At 41.6% G+C, this 21,456-nt stretch overlaps 1 protein-coding gene and 1 long non-coding RNA gene across 35 annotated transcripts in view; one reads left to right on the top strand and one right to left on the bottom strand.

The window, feature by feature from the left end:
• The window catches only part of MLH1 (mutL homolog 1), a 54,643-nt gene that overhangs the window by 4,580 nt on the left and 28,607 nt on the right, over nt 1–21,456 (top strand). For 11 of the 34 annotated variants that reach the window (XM_077992066.1, XM_077992068.1, XM_077992067.1 and 8 more), the window contains 9 exons: nt 2,166–2,264; nt 5,628–5,701; nt 8,137–8,209; nt 9,785–9,876; nt 12,253–12,295; nt 12,443–12,531; nt 14,566–14,678; nt 16,984–17,077; nt 19,752–19,905. In XM_077992066.1, the coding sequence (XP_077848192.1) occupies nt 14,612–14,678; nt 16,984–17,077; nt 19,752–19,905 (315 nt within the window). In that variant the 5' untranslated portion in view covers nt 2,166–2,264; nt 5,628–5,701; nt 8,137–8,209; ... (2 more) ...; nt 12,443–12,531; nt 14,566–14,611. Of the gene's footprint in view, nt 1–2,165; nt 2,287–5,605; nt 5,702–8,136; nt 8,210–9,784; nt 9,877–12,252; nt 12,296–12,442; nt 12,532–14,565; nt 14,679–16,983; nt 17,078–19,751; nt 19,906–21,456 lie in introns of all 34 variants that reach the window. The other 23 variants (XM_077992063.1, XM_077992061.1, XM_077992062.1 and 20 more) reach the window with 13 other exon arrangements.
• Nucleotides 14,794–18,687, bottom strand: LOC114676315 (uncharacterized). Its single transcript, XR_003727236.2, has 2 exons — nt 18,619–18,687; nt 14,794–16,216 (listed from the first exon to the last, which is right to left on the bottom strand). It is a non-coding gene; the product is annotated as an uncharacterized LOC114676315 (long non-coding RNA).

Below are 21,456 nucleotides of genomic sequence, written 5' to 3' on the forward strand. Positions count from 1 at the left end.
ACCTGAAAAGATACTCAACATCATTAGTCACTAGGAAAATGAATAAAAACCACAGTGAGATATCACTTCATACCTATTAGGATGGCTATTATCAAAAACAAAAACAAGTGTTTGCAAGGATGTAGAGACTGGAATTCTTGTGTATTGCTAGTGGGAATGTAAAATAGTGCAGGGTGCTATGGAAAATGCTGTGGCGATTCCTCAAAAAATTAAACAGAATTATCATATAATCAAATAATCCCACTTCTGAGTTATTCCCAAAAGAAGGGACACAAGCAGATATTTGTACACTCATATTCATGGCAACATTATTTACAGTAGCCAAAAGGTGAAAGCAACCTAAGCATCCATCTGTGGATGAATGGATAAACAAAATGGAATAATTTCAGCCTTAAATAGAAAGAAAATGTTGACACATGTTGCAACATATACGAACCTTGAAGACATCATCTTAAGTTAAATAAGTCGGTCACTAAAGGACAAATATTGTGTGATTCCTCTTATGAAGTTCCTAGAGTAGTCAAATTCATAGAGACAGTAGAGTGGTGGTTGTCAAGGGCCAGGGGGAGCGGGGAGAATGGAAATTATTGTTTAATGGGTACGGAGTTTCCGTTTGGGGAAGATGAAAAAATTCTGGAGATGGATCATGATAGTTACACAGCAGTGTGAATATAGTTAATGCCACAGAACGGTACATTTAAAAATGGTTAGGATGGAAAATTTTCTGTTACATGTATTTTACTGCAATTTTTAAAAATTAGAATTTTTTTTCCCCTTTTTTAGAGGCAGGATCTCACTCTGTTGCCCACACTGGAGTGCAGTAGTGTAAGCATAGCTCACTGTAACCTTAAACTCCTGGGCTAAAGCAGTTCTCTCATCTCAGGCAGCTGAAGTAGTACGTGTAGGTGCACACCACCATGCCTGGCTATTTTTATTTTTGTTTTTGTAGAAATAAGGCCTTGCTTTGTTGCCGAGGCCTCCCAAAGTGCTGGGATTATAGGTATGAGCCACTGCGACCAACCCTGGAGATTTTTTTTTATTTTTTTTGAGACAGAGTCTTGCACTGTTGCCCAGGCTGGAGTGTAGTGGCACGATCTCGGCTCACCATAACCTCCGCCCGCTCCTGGGTTCACACCATTCTCCTGCATCAGCCTCCTGAGTAGCTGGAACTATAGGCACCTGCCACCATGCCTGGCTAATTTTTTGTATTTTTAGTAGAGACGGGGTTTCACCGTGTTAGCTAAGATGGTCTCGATCTCCTGACCTCGCGATCTGCCCACCTCGGCCTCCCAAAGTGCTGTAATTACAAGCGTGAGCCACCGTGCCCGGCCGGAGATTTCTAATAAAGAAGCTTGTCAATTAAACAAACAACAAAAAGCCCTGAGACTGAATGAGATAATCAAGAGAGTATGTGTAGATAGAGAAGAGGTCCAAGGACGGAGTCTTGGGTGACTCTGATGTCAAGAAGTGAGGACATGAGGCAGAAACAGCAGTGACTGAGAAGGAGCCACCTAGTAAGAAAGGAGGAACACCAGGACAGTGTGGTATTCTGGATTCCAAACAAGGAAGTTACTGCTAATTTTAAAGCTCTTCTCAGGCTGGGCATGGTAGCTCACACCTATAGTCCCAGCACTTCGGGAGGCTGAGGTGGGTAAATCACTTGAACTCATGTGTTTGAGACCAGCTTGGGCAACATGATGAAACCTCATCTCCACTAAAAATATAAGAAATTTAGGTCAGATGTGGTGGCTCATGCCTGTAATCCTAGCGCTTTGGGAGATAAAGGCAGCCAGATCATTTGAGGTTAGGAGTTTGAGACCAGCATCTCCAGCATGGCGAAACCCCATCTCTACTAAAAATACAAGAAAAAATTAACCGAGCATGGTGGTACATACCTGTAATCCCAGCTACTCGGGAGACTGAGACATGAGAATTGCTTCAACCTGGGGGGCGGAGGTTGCAGCAAGCTGAGATCTCATCACTGCACTCCAGCCTGGGTGACACAAACTCTGTCTCAAAAAAAATAAAAAAAGAAAAAGAAAAAAGAAAAAAAGCTCTTCTAAGAAGATTTTTTTTTCCTGGATTAAATCAAGAAAATGGGAATTCAAAAAGATTTGGAAAAATGAGTAACATAATTATTTATTCATCTTTTTGGTATCTAACAGAAAGAAGATCTGGATATTGTATGTGAAAGGTTCACTACGAGTAAACTGCAGTCCTTTGAGGATTTAGCCAGTATTTCTACCTATGGCTTTCGAGGTGAGGTAAGCTAAAGATTTAAGAAATGTGCAAAATATCCTCCTGTGATGACATTGTCTGTCATTTGTTAGTATCTATTTCTCAACATAGATAAATAAGGTTTGGTACCTTTTGCTTGTTAAATGTATGCAAATCTGAACAAAGTTAGTGAACTTTTAACTTTCTAAGATGGAGAATTGTTCATAAATAAACTATTTTACCTACAGAGACCTCTGATATTATATGTCTCTTGATGGAAGTACCCAATACCACCGATGAAGTTTTCTTGTCAAAAAATCAAATGTGAATCTTATCATTACTTAGGTCTAAGTACCAATATGTGAAAAATATAAGAGACAAGGAAGGTGGTAAATAATTCTGAGATTGGGAGACTACATGAAAAAAGACTTGTTCCCTTCAACAGATAGACAGCAGGGAAAAAAACAGTAGAGAAAGGAGTAGAGAACCTGTAGATTAAAAGACATTTAAGGGGCTTATGAACCTGGTCCAGTGTATGACTCTTACCTAAATCCTGATGGAGCAAACTACACAACATTTTTTTTTGAGACAAATATTTGAATACAGGTTGACTATTTGATGTCATTAAGGAGAAATTATGAATTATCTTGGTATAAAAATATTGTCGTGGGGTGTTTTTTGAGTCCTTATCTTTTAAGATATATCCTAAAGTATTTGTGGGTAAAATTATATGACATATCATAGGAGTATATGATTTAGAAAACAGATTAAAATATAAAAGGATAAAATATGATCTTATATTTTGTGACTCACTTCCTCATGGATATCTTTCTACCCAATAAATATAGGCCTATCTAGGTTTTAATGGCTACATAGTATTCTGTTACCTGTATGTACTATAGTTGGTTTAGTTTCCTGTTGAATATTTATGCTCTTTGACTTTTTTTCCTGTTTAAGATTCTTGTTTTTTGTTTTCTTTTTTTTTTTTTTGAGACAGAGTCTTGCTCTATTATCCAGGCTGGAGTGCAGTGACATGATCTCAGCTTACTGCAACCTCCACCTTCTAGGTTCAAGCTATTCTTCTGCCTCAGCCTCCTGAATAGCTGGGATTACAAGCGCGCACCACCATGCCTGGCTAATTTTTGTATTTTTAGTAGAGACAGGGTTTGGCCATGTTGGCCAGGCTGGTCTTGAACTCCTGACCTTGAGTGATCTGCCTGCCTTGGCCTTGCAAAGTGCTGGGGTTATAGGCATGAGCCACTGCATCTGGCCCTGTTTAAGGTTCTGATGAGTATTCTTATAGGTATACTGTGTTTCGTTTAATTGTTTCCTAAGGATAAATTTATAGAAATAACATTCCTTGGTAAAAAAAAATATATATATATATTTTAAAAACTGTATTAGCTTCCTGTTGCTGTCAAAAAATTTCCAGAAATTTAGTGGCATTAAACAATACAAATTAATCATTCTACTGTTCTGGAGATCAGAAGATATGGGTCTTACTAGGCCTCACTAGGCTAAAATCAAGGTTTTGGCAGGGCTGTGTTCCTCTATGGAGGTTCCGGGGGACCAGAGAAACTATTTTACAGTAGTTATTTTAAGGGAATGAAAGTGAAGATGGGGTTGGGCAGTCAAAGAGGCTATTACTTTTCATTTTTGGCCTTTCAGTAGTTTGAATTTTTTTATCATATACATGTATTACTTTAATTTTTAAAAAGTAAAAGGCAGGTGTGATTCAGTCTCTGTAATTTAGATCAATTTACAGCAAACTAGGGTGGTCTCATGTATCGTCTTACTCACAGTGACCACTTGATTATTCCAAGAAGGGACAATTTCCAAGACTTGGTTTATACTGAGACTGCCCCTGATTTTAAGGATACCTTAGATCAAACTCTAGGAAGGCAGTTTCATTTTGGCCTTGCAGCTACCTGGGTCATTTTCCAAGCCCATGGCCTCCTGGAGTCTTCACCTAGTTGTAGGTTATCTTTGTGGCTGTTATTTCACTGTAATTACACAGGGAAGATTTATTGAGGGATTTCTGTGTACCAGCCATGGTTCTCAGCACTTTGTATTAACTCTTACTCCTGACAGTAACTCTACAGAGGTTCTGCTGTTACCCAGTTTTACATGAGGGAAACATGGCCAGAGGACACAGTTAGAAAATGGCAAAGTGGAGATTAGAAACTAGGCAGTTTGACTCCAGAGTCTGTGCCCCTGTCCACTTGGCTCCACTGCTGGGGAAGAGGCCTCTGAAGCAGTAGGACCATCTGCTGTGCCGTGTGTAATGGCAGTCTGTCTTCCTGGTGTGATGTTGTGTTCTACTCTGCATTTTCATGTCTTTCCTTATACAGGTCTCAAAATCATTTACTTTTTTTTTTTTTTTTTTTGAGACGAAGTCTCACTCTGTTGCCCAGGCTGGAGTGCAGTGGCACAATCTCCACTCACTGCAACTTCTGCCTCCCAGGTTCAAATGATTCTCCTGCCTCAGCCTGCCAAGTAGCTCGGATTACAGGCACATGCCACCACAGCTGGCTAATTTTTGTATTTTTAGTAGAGTTGGTATTTCACCATGTTGGCCAGGCTCTTCTTGAACTCCTGACCTCAGGTGATCCACCCACCTATGCCTTCCAAAGTGCTGGGATTACAGGCGTGAGCCACTGCTCCTGGCCTTATGTTTTTTAATGGTGCAAATTAGCTCAATTACATAAACCAGGAAAATCCAGCTAGGACCTGGTGATCTCTGAGCCTGACCCATGTGCCTTTCAATGAACTGAACTTGCCACAGCTGTATTTACTGTCTAATGAGATGCTGTCACACAGACCCCATCATAGCACAGTTCCTGAGTTACACCTTTACATACTGTAATATCCTTCTTGTGAAAAAAGATACAGATTCCAAAGGTCTGAGAGACCAATCTTGGTTATAAAGGGGAAAAATGGTCATGGGTTTTTAAAATTTGTTTTGTCTTAATAGCATAATTTCAAATTTACATTTCTAAATGAATAATTGCTTATATAAAGTAGTTTTGAGTAACAACGTAAAACACTATCTATTTGGAGTGATTCCTTTACCCACTTCTGAAGGCAAGTTTTGAAAAGTACTAGAAGACACTTCATTGAGAATATTATTAAACATGCCTATAGTTCTACCACCTGAACACAATTGCTTATTAACACATTAATGTTTTGGACTTCTTAATACATATTTTTCACTTGTTCTAATAATTATGCTGCAGATTGTTTGATCATTTTTTTTTCAGCATGTCATCAAAGTGAGCAAAGTGCTTCTCATTGCCACATATTAATAAAAAATGGAAGAGGCAGTTCAGATAACCTCTCCCTTTGATGAGGTGACAGTGGGTGACCCAGCAGTGAGTTTTTCTTTCAGTCTATTTTCTTTTCTTCCTTAGGCTTTGGCCAGCATAAGCCATGTGGCTCATGTTACTATTACAACAAAAACAGCTGATGGAAAGTGTGCATACAGGTATAGTACTGACTTCTTTTACTCATATATATTCATCCTGAATGTATTTTTTGCCTGGATCTCAGAGTAATCCTGCCTCAACACTAGTGTTATCTTTTTTGGCAGAGATCTTGGGTACGTTTTCTTTTCTCCCTATTGATAAATTGATAATCCACCACGATGATTATTAGGTAATACTCTTACTTCATGGATTCTTAAAAGATATGATATAATGTATTACAAGTGCCTAGCAAGGTGTCTGTTACACATAGGTGTTCTAAGTAAATGGTAGCTGCTAATGTAATTTCTGCCCCTTTGTCCTTCAGTTGGGGTATTGCTTTGGACTGATTAGAGGGCTGTGGCTGGGATGCTAAAGGTTCATGTTTCCTTAGCTGGCTCCTGAGCCACCAGCTCCCACCACCTGTGTATGCCTGTGCTGGTTTGCCTTCCCACAAGTAGCTGCTTTCTGTCTGTTATGCTGGCACAGTTTTCAGAAGCTGATGAATGGCCTTGAAACAGAACAAAAATGGGATTCAGGATAACAAAATCGCACCTTTGTTTTTATAAGCACTGGCCATTCACTAGTTGAAGACTGGTGGGAGTACCTAATTCATGCCAAAAAAAAGATAATTTTTAAAAATCACACAGATTGTTTGTAGATTAAAAGGGAAAATAGTCTGGGTATAGTGACTTTGCCTGTGACTTTGGGAGGCTGAAGCGGGAGGATTGCTTGAAGTCAGTTTGAGACCAGCCTGGGAAACAGAGCAAGACCCCGTCTCTACAGAAAATTTTTTAAAAATTGGTTGGGTATGGTGATGCACATCTGTAGTCTTAGCTACTCCAGAGGCAGGAAGATTGCTTGAGCCCAGCAGTTTGAGGCTGCAGCAAGCTATGATTACACCACTGTACTCCACCCTTAAAAAATAAATAAATAAAAAAGGGAAAATATCTTCAACAAAGGATAGTTCTGTCTGTTTCTCAGTCTTCCTCAACAGATAAATGTGTGAAGTAATGGAAGGTGGAAATTTCAGAGTACACAACATTAATGCTAGGGGCGTCTGACTCTGTGTGAATTATAATTGCCCTAGATCTAGATGGGCTGATAATATTAGAATCCCCGTCACTAACTGAAGAGAGAGTTGTGAGTTAATGCCTTCCTAGATAACCTAGATTATAGACTCATTATCTTGGCAACCAGCCCCTTCCAATGTGCTCTCAGTCTGCCTTTCCAGCCCCTTCTCTCTACCTATTCCCAGCTGCCATGTATTCTAAAGCCTCTATGCTTTCATTTTTGTTTTTGCCTTCCTGGATGGTCTTTCCTGCTGTCTCCACCTGAAACTATTCCTCTCTATAGAACAGATGAATTGCCGGCTCTCTGGGATGCTTTTACTCACCCTCACTCTCACCCCAGGCTGAATGGACCCTTCTCTAGATCACTTAGCATGTTGTTCTACAGTTAGGTAAAAAGTCTACGCATCACTAGATGAAGAGCTTTCTTTTTTTTTAATTTAATTTTTTTTTGACACGTCGTCTCCCTGTGTCACCCAGGCTGGAGTGCAGTGGTGCGATCTTGGCTCACCGAAAGCTCTGCCTCCTGGGTTCACGCCATTCTCCTGCCTCAGCCTCCTGAGTAACTGGAACTATAGGCACCCGCCACCATGTCCCGCTAATGTTTTGAATTTTTAGTAGAGATGGGGTTTCACTGTGTTAGCCAGGATGGTCTTGATCTCCTGACCTCATGATCCACCCGCCTTGGCCTCCCAAAGTGCTGGGATTACAGGCATGAGCCACTGCGCCCGGCCCCAAGACCTTTCTTTATTACCAGGGCTTCCACAGACCTGACACTTGGTAGCTCTTCAATAAATAATTGCAGAATTACTGGAAAATTTTACTGTTAACTTAGGCAGTGGCAAAACCATTGTTTGGTAGCTTAGGATAGCAAGTAAATAGGAACATTTGCTAGAAAAACAGATATTTTTAAAAATCCAATTCAAGGACTGGGTGTGGTGGCTCATGCCTGTAATCCCAGCACTTTGGGAGGCCGAGGCAGGCGTATCTAGGAGTTCGAGACCAGCCTGACCAACAGGGTAAAACTCCATCTCTACTAAAAATACAAAATTAGCTGGGTGTGGTGGTGGGCATCTGTAATCTCAGCTACTTGGGAGGCTGAGGCAGGAGAATCTCTTCAACCCTGGCAGGCGGAGGTTACAGTGAGCTGAGATTGCGGCATTGCACTCCACCCTGGGAAACGAGCAAAACTCCATCTCAAAAAAAAAAAAAAATCAAATTCAAATGATTATGGAAGTAGTGGAGAAATAAACAGGAAAATGATAAATAATTAAGACAATATATAATATGGCTATATTTTAATCTGTTGTTGGTATGGTTTTCTTTTTTCCCTTGGGATTAGTATCTATCTCTCTACTGGATATTAATTTCTTGTATTTTCTCATTAGAGCAAGTTACTCAGATGGAAAACTGAAAGGTCCTCCTAAACCATGTGCTGGCAATCAAGGGACCCAGATCACGGTAAGAATGGTACATGGGAGCGTAAATTGTTGAAGCTTTGTTTGTATAAATATTGGAATAAAAATTAAAATTGTCTCTGAGTTTTCAGGGTAATAATAAAATGAATTTGCACTAGTCAATGGAGATCCCAAGATATCATCCTCTAAGCAAGATAAATGACTATTGGCTTTTGTGGCATGGCAGCCTGCGACCTCCTTGTCTTTTTTAAGGGCTAGGAGATTCTTTACTGGGATGGCAAAAATCAATGGCAGGGTAGTTGGCATTGAAAGAAGATTAAGCTTGACTCCAGAGGTGTGGGTTAGAGCCCAGCCTTGTCACTCAATGGTTGTACGTCCAGAGGCAAGTCACTTAACATCCCTTAACCCCAGTTTTCTCATCTATCAAATGAAGCAAAGAATACTTGCCCTCTTGACTTAAAGGGTGTCTGATGACACATATGACTATATCATTAGCTGGGAGAAAGTCCATCATGCTGCCTATGTATAGTGCCTCAAGTTGGTCTCTTTCCCTTCTGTGATTCCACAAAGCACCCTGCTGTCATGTTATGCATCCTGCCCCTCCACCCAAGTCCCATCTAGAGCATATCTTCTCGAAGTCCACTGTAACCTGCCTAATCCTAGGTGTGACGAGGCAGGCAGGAGGCAGAAAAAAATGTGTGTTTTGCAATACATGTTAAGAGAGATCTTGGGCTGGGCACAGTGGCTCACACCTGTAATCTTAGCACTTTGGGAGGCCAAGGCGGGCGGATCATCTGAGGTCGGGAGTTCAAGACCAGCCTGACCAACATGGAGAAACCTCATCTCTACTAAAAATACAAAATTAGCCAGGTGTGGTGGCGCATGCCTGTAATCCCAGCTACTCAGGAAGGCTGAGGCAGGAGAATTGTTTGAACCCGGGAGGCGGAGGTTGTGAGTCGAGATCGCGGCCTTGCACTCCAGCCTGAGCAACAAGAGTGAGACATGGTCTCAAAAAAAAAAAAAAAAAAAAGAGAGATCTTATACCACAGTGACCACAGTGTGATTTCCAAGAACTTCAAATGATCTAAGAAATTTTGTGATTATTATTAGCTTGAAAAATATCTTTTTTTTTTTTTTTTTGAGACAAAAGTCTCAGCCTGTTGCCCATGCAGAAGTGCAGTGGTGTGATCTCAGCTCACCGCAATCACTGCCTCCTGAGTTCAAGCAGTTGTCCTGCCTCAGCCTCCTGAGTAGCTGGGATTACAGGCATGCGTCACCATGCCTGGCTCATGTTTGTATTTACATGCGTGTCCCACTAAATCATGTACTCTTCTGAGCAAGATCATGCTTTGTCTTCATATTTTCTGCACAAAGCAAAGACCCTGACACACAGATAGCCCCCAGTGCGTAGTTGAGAAATCAGTGAATGAATGTGGGAGGCAGGAAAAATGTCCTTTAATTCTTCTGTTAATGCTGTGTTATCCCTGGCCTCAGTCAGTTCTTAGAACTGAAATATAATTGGATTCACTATCTTAAGACCTAGCTTTTGCTAGGACATCTTGGGTTGTATTTTCATATACTTCTATGATTTTACAAGAAAAATCGATCTTCTGTGCAGGTGGAGGACCTTTTTTACAACATAGCCACGAGGAGAAAAGCTTTAAAAAATCCAAGTGAAGAATATGGGAAAATTTTGGAAATTGTTGGCAGGTACAGTCCAAAATCTGGGAGTGGGTCTCTGAGATTTGTCACCAAGGTAATATGTTCTAGTGTTCATAAATTGTGAACAGTTGCTGAGCTAGATGGTGAAAAGTAAAACTAGTTTCTGGTCAAGGTTTAGCCACCAATTTTGCACTTTCTCTCATCTCCCCAGGAAAGAGCAGTTGGTCTTTAGATCAATGAGAGCTCTTTGATGGCCGCAAAACAAACTGACTCTAGCCAACTTGAGCTAAAAAGAAATTTAGTGGAAGGCTGAGTTACAACATGAAGTGTGTGCAGTTGCCCCTTGGAGAGAATAAGAGCCAGGGTGCCTCTGGGACTTAATGTCATTACTGTACACCAGTTGTTTTTATTCTTTTCCTGACTTTGCTCTGGAGTCAGTTTACTAACAGTGCATTCGATGATCATGTGCCCATATCTATGGGGAGAAGGTTTCTTGATTGGCAGTCTTATTAAGGGTGCATATCAAATAGAATGGAATAGAGGTAGTTTCCCAAAGGAAGATATGAGAGGCTGTTACCAGAAAAAGGAGAAGGGATTCAGGACAGATGAAAACATTATATCCATGACAGACTTACTCTGCTGGTACAGATGGTACAGATGGCTTCAGTATAGGCTCTCCGAACCCACATATCATTGATTGGGATATATAATATATATATATTTCTAAAAAAATCTAAAATGAGTCAAACATTTCACACCTCTCTCTATATATATGTATTTTGAGACAGAATTTTGCTCTTGTTGCCCAGGCTGGAGTGCAATGGTGCAATCTCAGCTCACTGCAACCTTTGCCTCCTGGGTTCAAGTGATTCTCCTGTCTCAGCCTCCCGAGTAGCTGGGATTACAGGCACATGCCACCATGCCTAGCTATTTTTTTTTTTCTTTTAGTAGAGAGGGGGTTTAATCATATTGGTCAGGCTGGTCTCGAACTCCTGACCTCAGGTGATCCACCTACCTCAGCCTCCTAAAGTGCTAGGATTACAGGCGTGAGCCACTACGCCTGACCATTTTTCAGTATTTCTTTTTTTTCTGAATCAGAGTTTCACTCTTGTTGCCTAGGCTGGATGGAGTACCATGGTGTGATCTCAGCTCACCGCAACCTCTGCTTCCCAGGTTCAAGCGATTTGCCTGCCTCAGCCTTCTTGAGTAGCTGGGATTACAGGCATATGCCACCATGCCTGGCTAATTTTGTGTTTTTAGTAGAGATGGGGTTTCTCCATGTTAGTCAGGCTGGTCTCGAACTCCTGACCTCAGATGATCTGCCCGCCTCGGCCTCCCAAAGTGCTGGGATTACAGGCATGAGCCACCGCACCTGGCCCATTTTTCAGTATTTCTAAAAAAATCTAAAATGAGTCAAACATTTCACCTCAATAAAATGACACCGGTTTATACATTAAGTGTCTTTGCTTTTTCTTGAAATTTTATAAATCAGTGTCAGAATATTCATTACCTCCTAAAAATAAAGAGTTCTAGTTGACTGTTTTGGTTCTAGGTGTGGTAAAGTGAAACATTGTTACTGAAATGCATTTTGCTAGGCACAATCCTTCCCTTCACAAGCTCCGTAGAGAAAAGAGAAATAAATGACTGCCAACCAAGAAAAGGTTGGGAGATACTGGAATAAGACCCAGGGGCAGGAAGAAGCCAGTGAGGAGGGCGTATTGAGGGCTCTGAGAGAGAGTAAAAGCAGGGCTTGTTAGAGCTAGCTTCTCAAGATGTCCTTGAGGCAAACCAGACCTTTGGGACACTCTGAAAATAAAACTGAAAGTGAAAAGATTGTGGGCCAAATGTGGTGGCTCACGCATGTAATTCCAGCACTTTGGAAGGCCGAGGCGGGCAGATCACCTGAGGTCAGGAGTTTGAGACCAGCCTGGCCAACATGGTGAAACCCTAAAAGTACAAAAAGAATTAGCTGGGCCTAGTGGCAGGCGCCTATAATCCCAGCTACTCGGGAGGCTGAGGCACGAGAATCGCTTGAACCCAGGAGGTGGAGGTTGCAGTGAACCGAGATCATGCCATTGCACTCTAGCCTGGGCAACAAGAGTGAAACTCTGTCTCAAAAATAAATAAAAATAAATAAAAAAGAGATTGTGGTGTGATATCCTGGATTCTATCAGCAACCTATAAAAGCAGAGAGGAGCCTGTGTTTTGATTCAGTCACATTTAGCATTTATATCTCTATGAAGTTTCTGCTGGTTTATTTTTCTGTGGGTAAAATATTAATAGGCTGTATGAAGATATTTTTCTTTATGTGCACCTTTGTTTAGATTACTCAACTCCAGCAACTTATTTAACTAAAAGGGGCCTCTGCCATCTAGTGTGTGTTTTTGGCAACTTTTTTCTTACTCTTTTGTTTTTCTTTTCCAGGTATTCAATACACAATGCAGGCATTAGTTTCTCAGTTAAAAAAGTAAGTTATTGGTTTATGGGGGATGGTTTTGTTTTATGAAAAGAAGAAGGGATTTTTAATAGTTTGCTGGTGGAGATAAGGTTATGATGTTTTCAGTCTCAACCGTGAGACAATAAATCCTTGTGTCTTCTGCTGTTTGTTTATCAGCAGGGAGAGACAGTAGCTGATGTTAGGACACTACCCAATGCCTCAACTGTGGACAATATTCGCTCCATCTTTGGAAATGCTGTTAGTCGGTATGTCGATAACCTATATAAAAAAATCTTTTACATTTCTTATCTTGGTTTATCATTCCATCACATTATTTTGGAACCTTTCAAGATAGTACCTGCCTTAAGAATTTGCTTTAGTCAAATACACAGGCTTGTTTTACGCTTCAGATTTGTTAATGGAGTTCTTATTTCATGTAATCAACACTTTCTGGGTGCATGTAATCTTCTAGATGCTGTGGCGTGAATCATGTGTTCTTTCAAGGTCTTAGTCTTGAAAATATTTGTAGTGTAGTAGAATTATTTTATCCTCCAATGCTCCTTCTTTTCCTTGTATTTCCAGTATCATCACTTTAGGATTTCACTTATTTATCATTCAACGTTTATTAATTGCCTCTCATATTCCAGGCTTTGTGCTAGAAGTTAGGGATATAAAGACAAATAAAATATTTCCTGCCCTTGAAGACTAGATTTGTGTCATTAAATCTTCATTTTCAAGAAAAGCATAAGAGGGGAAGGTGTTTGCATTATGGATTCTTCATAGTGCTCCTCTCTGCATATAAAAACCACCATTTCCATCATAGATTCCTAGCTGTCTCAGGACTTTATAAAGCCCAAAGTGCCTATGTCATAATCTGAGGGGAAAAATACGGAGACCCTTCCATATATGGGAGGTATATGGATGAGACAGCTCCTGACTTCATTTTTCCCAGAAATCTGAAAAGCAGCAGCAGTCATTCCAGAGCCCAGTTTCTACTTTGAAGGACAAATTTTTTATTCTTTGAGCTAAACCGACTAAGGAACAATTAGTTTGCTTTTAATTTACTATTTTCATTCTAATCGCGAATGAATTAGTTTTTTAAAACTGCTCCCAGAGTGAAGGGAGAGCTCTGCTTGTACAGTGTAACTTTTCAGAGCTTCTTTAACTAGATTTTAAGATCAGAATTAGTTGTTGGGAAATCTTAGGGATTGTACAAGTTTAGAAATCCTCTAGAGCAGCAGTTCCCAAAGCAGGCTTCCAGAACACTAGCTTCTTGGGGCATTTTGAGAAAAAGAGTTGCTGGTTCAGTGTGTATGGGAAGTGCTGCAAGCCATACCCTCCGTTGAAGACACTCAGACCACACATTACTGCATAAAAAGCTTCCACCAGCCATTCGGCAAACCCTTATTGAATGTCTGCTATTTCCTGGGTATTGTGCTATATGGTAGGGATATAGTAGTGAATAAAGAAGAAATGATGCTCTCCCTCAGCTGACTTTTCGGTTGGAAAGACACATGAAATAATTATGCCATTCATTAGCAGATTGTCCTTGATGCCTCACTGGAAAAATAAAGGACATAATGGGAAACTCTGTAGGGTGAGAGAAAGGGATCATTAGAGAAGGTTCTTTGAAAGAAATAATTTTTGAAATATGAAGGATAAATAGAATTAACTAGGTACCAATAGGTTAAGAGTAGAGCTTTCCAGACAGGGACTAGTTCTTCGGAAGGTCTCCAGACAGAAATAAGTGTTGCTTGTCTGAGGACCTCTTTTTCACCTATTAACCTTCCCTCCCCAATAGACACTCCTGGGAACAACACACACTGTAGAACCGCATTGTGGTGCTATTCGGTATAGCAAGTAATTCAGCGGAGATAAGTTCTTGGAATCTCATCTTTGGGATTTGTTTACTAAGATACATTCAAGTTTCAGCAAAATAAGGTCTCAGAGCTTGGACTCATTGTTCTGTTTTAGCAATTAGAGCAGTACCTGGCGCATAGCACAGGTGCTTGAAAACACTGACCGAGTAGGATGGGTGGGTGGGTGGGTGGGTGGATGGATGGATGGATGGATGGATGGATGGATGGATGGATGGGATGGTTGTTGGGTGAATGGATGAACAGACAAATGGATGGATGAATGGACAGGCACAGGAGGACCTCAAATGGACCAAGTCTCCGGGGCCCTCATTTCACAAAGTTAGTTTATGGGAAGGAACCTTGTGTTTTTAAATTCTGATTCTTTTGTAATGTTTGAGTTTTGAGTATTTTCAAAAGCTTCGGAATCTCTTTTCTAACCAGAGAACTGATAGAAATTGGATGTGAGGATAAAACCCTAGCCTTCAAAATGAATGGTTATATATCCAATGCAAACTACTCAGTGAAGAAATGCATCTTCTTACTCTTCATCAACCGTAAGTGAAAAAGAACCACATGGGAAATCCACTCACAGGAAACATCCACAGGGAATTTTATGGGACCATGGAAAAATTTCTGATCCATAGGTTTGATTAAACATGGAGAAACGTCATGGCCAAGTTTGGTTTTATTGGGAAGCATGTATAATTTTTGTGCTAAGTCTGCGCTTAGCCCTCCCACATGTGCTCATTGCTGGTTGACTGTTGGAGTCTGGTTCTCACCTCTAAGAGGAAGCCCAGGAGAGGGCATAACACGCTCCTGTGAGCCAGCACACCTTCCTCACCCTGATGGTGTCAGAGTCTTTACAAGCAAGCCCTAGCCAGAACATTGCTGCAAGAGATCAAGGGCCACATTTGAAATTGCACAGCAGGACACGGAAAAGGAGTACCTTAGGTATAGGCATTGTCATTAAAGAAATTGCTAAGATACTTGAGATTTTCCTTTTTAAAGAATGAGCTTTATGATACAAAGAGAAGTTCTAAAAATTAGGGAGGAAATTAACTAAATTAATTAGGATATTTCTCAGATTCGTTTACAGTTTTTATCTCTCTGCTGACATAGTGTTTACATGATTGTTATTTACTAAACAAATGCTATTTTATATTCTGCTCCTTATAACTTAATTGTTTATTACAAGGTTTTGGTGGTGACCTAGCAACAACAAATAATCCCAAACACAGTCTGAATTTTTCGTTTTCCATCCAGAAATAAGATGAATCTTTCCATTTCTGTGTTTTCAGTTTTCATCATTTTTATCTTATAGATTACTTATCTTTATTGTTTTAAAGCATTTAATAATAATTTTATAGTTTTTGTTTTGTTTGCTGTTGGAAATGGAATATTCCCTCCTTCCATTTAGAGTGCTAACCAGTCGTAAATGTCTCAAAATATGCAGTTTTACAGCAGTTGTTCAAAGCAATACAGGAACAGTAAGGACAGAGCCAATCATTTTACAAACACATTCTGTTAAACTGATGTCTATTAGCAGAGTTTTTCCTATTTTATTAGGAAGGACTTACACCTGATATATAACAAAGATTGTGTTAATCAAGGCTCAGAAAATGTTTTTCATTAGTTTTTTTCCTAACCATGAAGAATAACTGCTTTGTAACACACATGCTGGCTATAAAGCAGACAAAAAATTCAATGTAGGTGCTCTCTGACTCTCCTCTGTCCGTGTTTCTGTTGGGGCTGCTTACCACAGCCTCTGCATTATGATTAGCTAATGTGTTCACAATATCAAGTTCCCAGTAGCAAAGAAAGGTCGAGCTCTTATGCATGCCATTCATTTATCTACACTGTGCAGGCGCACTCAGGTGGCAGAGACAAAGAACACTCCTTTGGCGCATCTCAAGTTCAGAATTCTCAGCAGAGGGGCTCCAGCTGTCCTTTTGTCAGGTGCCCACGCCTGCTCCAGGCCTGTGTGGTCAGGACACATGTTACAGAGTACAGTGACATTAATGGTGGGGCCATGGATGTGGTGAGCACTCAGAGGATATTAGTCTCTTCATTGATAAAGTCACAACCACTCTTCCTGTTGGAAATAAAAAGATTTGACATATCCTTGTCTACAACAACACAGGACAACAGACAATCAGCAGGTCATCTAAAATCTGTCCAGAGAGAAAGGAGAGCTGTGTTTCCTGAAAATACATCTTCCTCTGATTTTAGTCTTATTTTTTTCTGCCTTTATTGCTTTCTACCCTCTCCAAACTAGCCTCATTTCCTAAATTACCTTGAATTTGCATTGACACTTGTACTGCCCGAAATTCTGGAAAACTCATTATGGCTGCTCCACCGTCGGAACTTCCTGAGCAACGTTAGTTGCTCTCTCGGCTCACTTTTTAGCACACATAGCTCTATAATAGTGCTGGCCACTTGGGATTGGAATTGCTTTATTTATCAGCATGTTGTCTCCCAGCACTTGGTGTGTGTGATATCCAGTATGTATTTGCCGAATGAAAAGTCTGAGGGCTGACATCATACTTCCCACTGTGCCCAGCAAAAGCACAGTTAGTCCACATGAGCTAATGGGGGCAAAGGGAAGTGAGGAGGGAGAATGTATTACCTTATCATGTTTTCTGTTACTTGACTGAAGTAAAACAGTCCCAAGCCGATAGTAAGATACTGGGCTGGGAAGTGGTGACAGGTAAAGGTGCACCTTTCTTCCTGGGGATGTGATGTGCGTATCACTACAGAAATGTTTTTCCTGAGGTGATTTCATGACTTCGTATGAATGTACACCTGTGACCTCACCCCTCAGGACAGTTTTGAACTGGTTGCTTTCTTTTTATTGTTTAGATCGTCTGGTAGAATCAACTTCCTTGAGAAAAGCCATAGAAACAGTGTATGCAGCCTACTTGCCCAAAAACACACACCCATTCCTGTACCTCAGGTAATGTAGTACCAAACTCCTCAACCAAGACTCACAGGGAACAGATGTTCTCTCAGGCTCTCCTCTTTGAAAGAGATGAGCATGCTAATAGTACAATCAGAGTGAATCCCATACACCACTGGCAAAAGGATGTTCTGTCCCTTCTTACAGGTACAAGGCACAGTTTTCCTTCATTTATTCACTAATTTAGCAGAACCTCACTAAGAGCCTCCTATATGCCAGGCTCTGTGTTAGCAATAAAAAAAAGGAATGCCATGCCTCACCCCATCAGGAGGTGCTGACAGCTTGTAGGCAGAGTGGAAACAGATGTGCTCTGAAGGCTCTAAATATTACCTCTGCTGGGGTCAGTTGGGAAGCCACAACAGCTACTGTTTTTCTTCCATAAAAGACAATCAGCTGGGCATGGTGGCTCACATATGTAAATCCCAGCACTTTGGGAGGCTGAGGTGGGTGAATCACAAGGTCAGGCGATCAAGACCAGCCTGGCCAACATGGCGAAACCCCGTCTCTACCAAAAATACAAAAATTAGCCAGGCATGGTGGCGGGCACTTGTAGTCCCAGCTACTCAGGAGGCTGAGGCAGGAGAACCACTTGAACCTGGGAGGTGGAGGTTGCAGTGAACTGAGATTGTACCACTGCACTGCAGCCTAGGTGACAGAGCGAGAGTCCGTCTCAAAAAAAAAAAAAAAAAAAAAAAAAAAGACTATGTCCTGCTCTGTGGAGGTTCTTGTCTTAAAATATCCACTGTTGTTTGCCCAGATGTTGATGTAATTAGTTTAGCAGTCATACAGTTTAGCACTTGCATTAAATAGACCAAACCCCATAGTAGGTATTTGAAATACAGAATAAATGTGAGGTACCCCTGCTCTAAAGGAATTTACAGTCCAGAGCTGACTTATGGAGGATTTCTTTGTATTATTTCTGGCTCTGCTACTAATTTGTCTATTTCATGTCCTAATTATCCTAATTTATCATTGTTTTCATTTTGATTGAAAGGGGGAGAGCATAAAAATTGTGGTCAAAGGTAGTTTTATTTTATTTTATTTTTGAGATGGAGTCTTGCTCTGTCACCCAGGCTAGAGTGCAGTGGCACAATCTCGTCTCATTGCAACCTCTGCCTCCCAGGTTCAAGCAATTCTCCTGCCTCAACCTCCCGAGTAGCTGGGATTACAGGTGTGCACCACCACGCCCAGCTAATTTTTGTATTTTTAGTAGAGATGGATTCTGCCGTGTTGGCCAGGCTTGTCTCGAACTCCTGACCTCAGGTGATCCTCTCACTTTGGCCTCCTGAAGTGTTAGGATTACAGGCCTCAGCCACTGCACCCGGCCTAAAGTTAGTTTTAATCAGGGTCCAAACAGGAGATAGAAACCATGCAACAATTTGAATAGATGAATAAAGAATTACAAACTGGAGATTAGAGTAATAGAGAATAGAGTAATAAGACACAGGAACAGCATATATAAAGAACAACCATTTCCTCCTAGGGCTGAGATAGCATCCCCTCACCACACTGCCCCACCTACTGTCTGAGATGCATACCTTGTTGAAGAGAACGTAACTGGCTCGCTGCGAGGTAAAGTCAATGAGGCACTCCCCAGTACCACTCTGAGGGGATGCTGGGAAATACTGCCCGTGAGAAGAGTACACGTGCTGCTGGCCACTTGTGCTGAAGAACTTGAAGTCTGATAGGAATGCACCCTAACCTGGCATAGAAACCCCTTTCTCCTGCTGAGTCCCTCTAGCGCCTTCTACTGGCAAAGCTTCACATTGCAAACCTCCATTATCACAGAGCAAGCAATGAAAGATGGACTCAGAGCTGAGGCAATAAATTGATAGCTAGCATAGCCTCTAAACTGATTTTTATGACTACATTTTATGGATAGAAAGTGTTCTTGCATATATTGTTTCCTCACATGATAGAGGACTTACTTATTCGTGGTTGCAGATGAGAAAACAGATCCTAAGAAGTTAAGTGACTTGCCCAAGATCACACAAAAAAATTCCACTAGTTCTAAAATGAGAGTAACTACAGTTAACATATATTATATATGGCAGGTACATATAAAGCACTTGGCATGAATGTTTGGTTTTTTTTTTTTTTTTGAGACGGAGTCTTGCTCCGTTGCCAGGCTGGAGTGCAGTGGTGCGATCTCGGCTCACTGCAACCTCTGAGTCCCTGGTTGAAGGGATTCTCCTCCCTCAGCCTCCTGAGTACCTGGGATTACAGGCATGTGCCACCAACTAATTTTTGTATTTTTAGTAGAGATGTGGTTTCATCATGTTGGCCAGGATGGTCTCGATCTCTTGACCTCGTGATCCACCCGCCTCGTACTCCCAAAGTGCTGGGATTACAGGCCTGAGCCACCGCGCCTGGGCACTTGGCATGAATTTAATTCCCACCATAAACCTGTGAGATAGGTAATTCTGTTATGTCCACTTTACAAATGAAGAAACTGAGGCAAAGATGATGTAACTTAACGCAAAGCTACACAGCTCTGAAGTAGTATGGCCAATATTTGAACACATTCAGACTCGATCCTGAGGTTTTGACCACTGTGTCATCCGGCCTCCTCAAATCTTCTGGCCACCACATACACCATATGTGCCATATGTGGGCTTTTTCTCCCCCTCCCACTATCTAAGGTAATTGTTCTCTTTTATTTTCCTGCCAGTTTAGAAATCAGTCCCCAGAATGTGGATGTTAATGTGCACCCCACAAAGCATGAAGTTCACTTCCTGCACGAGGAGAGCATCCTGGAGCGGGTGCAACAGCACATCGAGAGCAAGCTCCTGGGCTCCAATTCCTCCAGGATGTACTTCACCCAGGTCAGGGCGCTTCTCATCCAGCTGCTTCTCTGGGGCCTTTGAAATGTGCCCTGCCAGACATGAGAGCCCAGATTTTTGCCTGTTACTTAGGAACTTTCTTTGCAAGTATTACCTTGATAGTTTTAACATTTTCTTCTTTGAACCTAGTTATAAAGGTATTGTGCTGTTGTTCCTAGGCTTAGAGTCATAAGGCCTGAGCTCACTTCCTCACTTTGCCTCCATCTGGAACCTTAGACCAACTTCCTAGGAAAACGAGCTGTCTGAAAACAGAATAGGGTGCCTCTTCAATGCGCTCTTCACTTTAGATGTTCAGGAGGAGGTTACTCCTACCTACACATGGCACAGTGGAGGGGCTGGACCCCAGGGAGGCAGTGGGAAGAGTGGAAAGAGCGGAGGCTCTACTGTTGGACAGACCTAGCTTACCAGCTGTGCGACTAACCTTCCCTGGCCTCCATATCCCTCTCAGTAATGGAGGAATGGATCATCCCCACATCCAGGGACAGTTACAAGCAGTCAGTGAACAGAAAGTCTCTGGTACAGCTTCTAAGTGCTTCTTATTCTAAGTCACTTCGCTTACCTGAGTTCTCAGTTTTGCGGTTTATAAGATAAGCAGGTTGGATAAAATGCTCTTCAATATACTCCTGGTTCTGAGATGATGTGATTGTGGACAGCCCTTTAATCATGGTGAAGATGTTCATCATAAGCACACTGAAACTACAAAATAGAAATATAAATATTTTCTGCATTAAATTATGCTGGATCCTAGAAGCAGAAACTGGACTTCTGTGAGAGCCTGCTTCACAGAAAACTTAAAATTCCCAAGCAGATGAATGCTTCTCAGAAGGACACTCACAGTTACCTACCTGGAAAGAATCTAGATGAAAGTGGCATGGGCACTAAGCGGTGAGATTAAACCCAGCTAGGGCAGACCCACCAGCCTTGGACCCCCCAACACCTAGAGATTATTGATGCAAAGAGGAAGGTTCTTACTGGTGAGACCTGAAAGGGATATGTGACAGACCTGAAAGGGATATGTGGTAGGTGGGAGGAAGAAGTTCTGTCTGGAAACCAACCCTTGTTCCTCCATTATTGATTGACTCCTGGTACCAACATGAGCCCTGGGTCTTACAGAGGCCTTAAGTCCCTATGCCTTCTAGTGCCCATGGATGAGATGAGGCCACACATGCCCCCAGTGGGTTAACGTGTCTAGCGTGAGTAAGGCTCTTGGAGCACTATGATACACAGGAAATACCCAGTAACTGTTAGTTGGTTTGATATCTGTTCCCGTTGCTCACTTAAGCTCAGTGCCCCTTTACCGCTCCTTTTTTTCTGCCTCCCTCTGCACATGTGCATCGAGAATCCTGAGACACACTGTGTTGGGTGCCCAGGGATGCAGCATAGATGTTGCTGCCTTCCACAGAAGCGCTCATGGACTACTAGAGAATATATCCCATGGGAGAGAAAAACAGACTCGGGAGAATATAGCAGGGGCCCTTGTCCTGGACTTGGTCAGTTAGGAAAGGGAGGGAAGAGACATGGAGCCTGGGACCC

Source organism: Macaca mulatta, chromosome 2, assembly GCF_049350105.2.
Source record: "Macaca mulatta isolate MMU2019108-1 chromosome 2, T2T-MMU8v2.0, whole genome shotgun sequence".
Taxonomy (NCBI): domain Eukaryota; kingdom Metazoa; phylum Chordata; class Mammalia; order Primates; family Cercopithecidae; genus Macaca; species Macaca mulatta.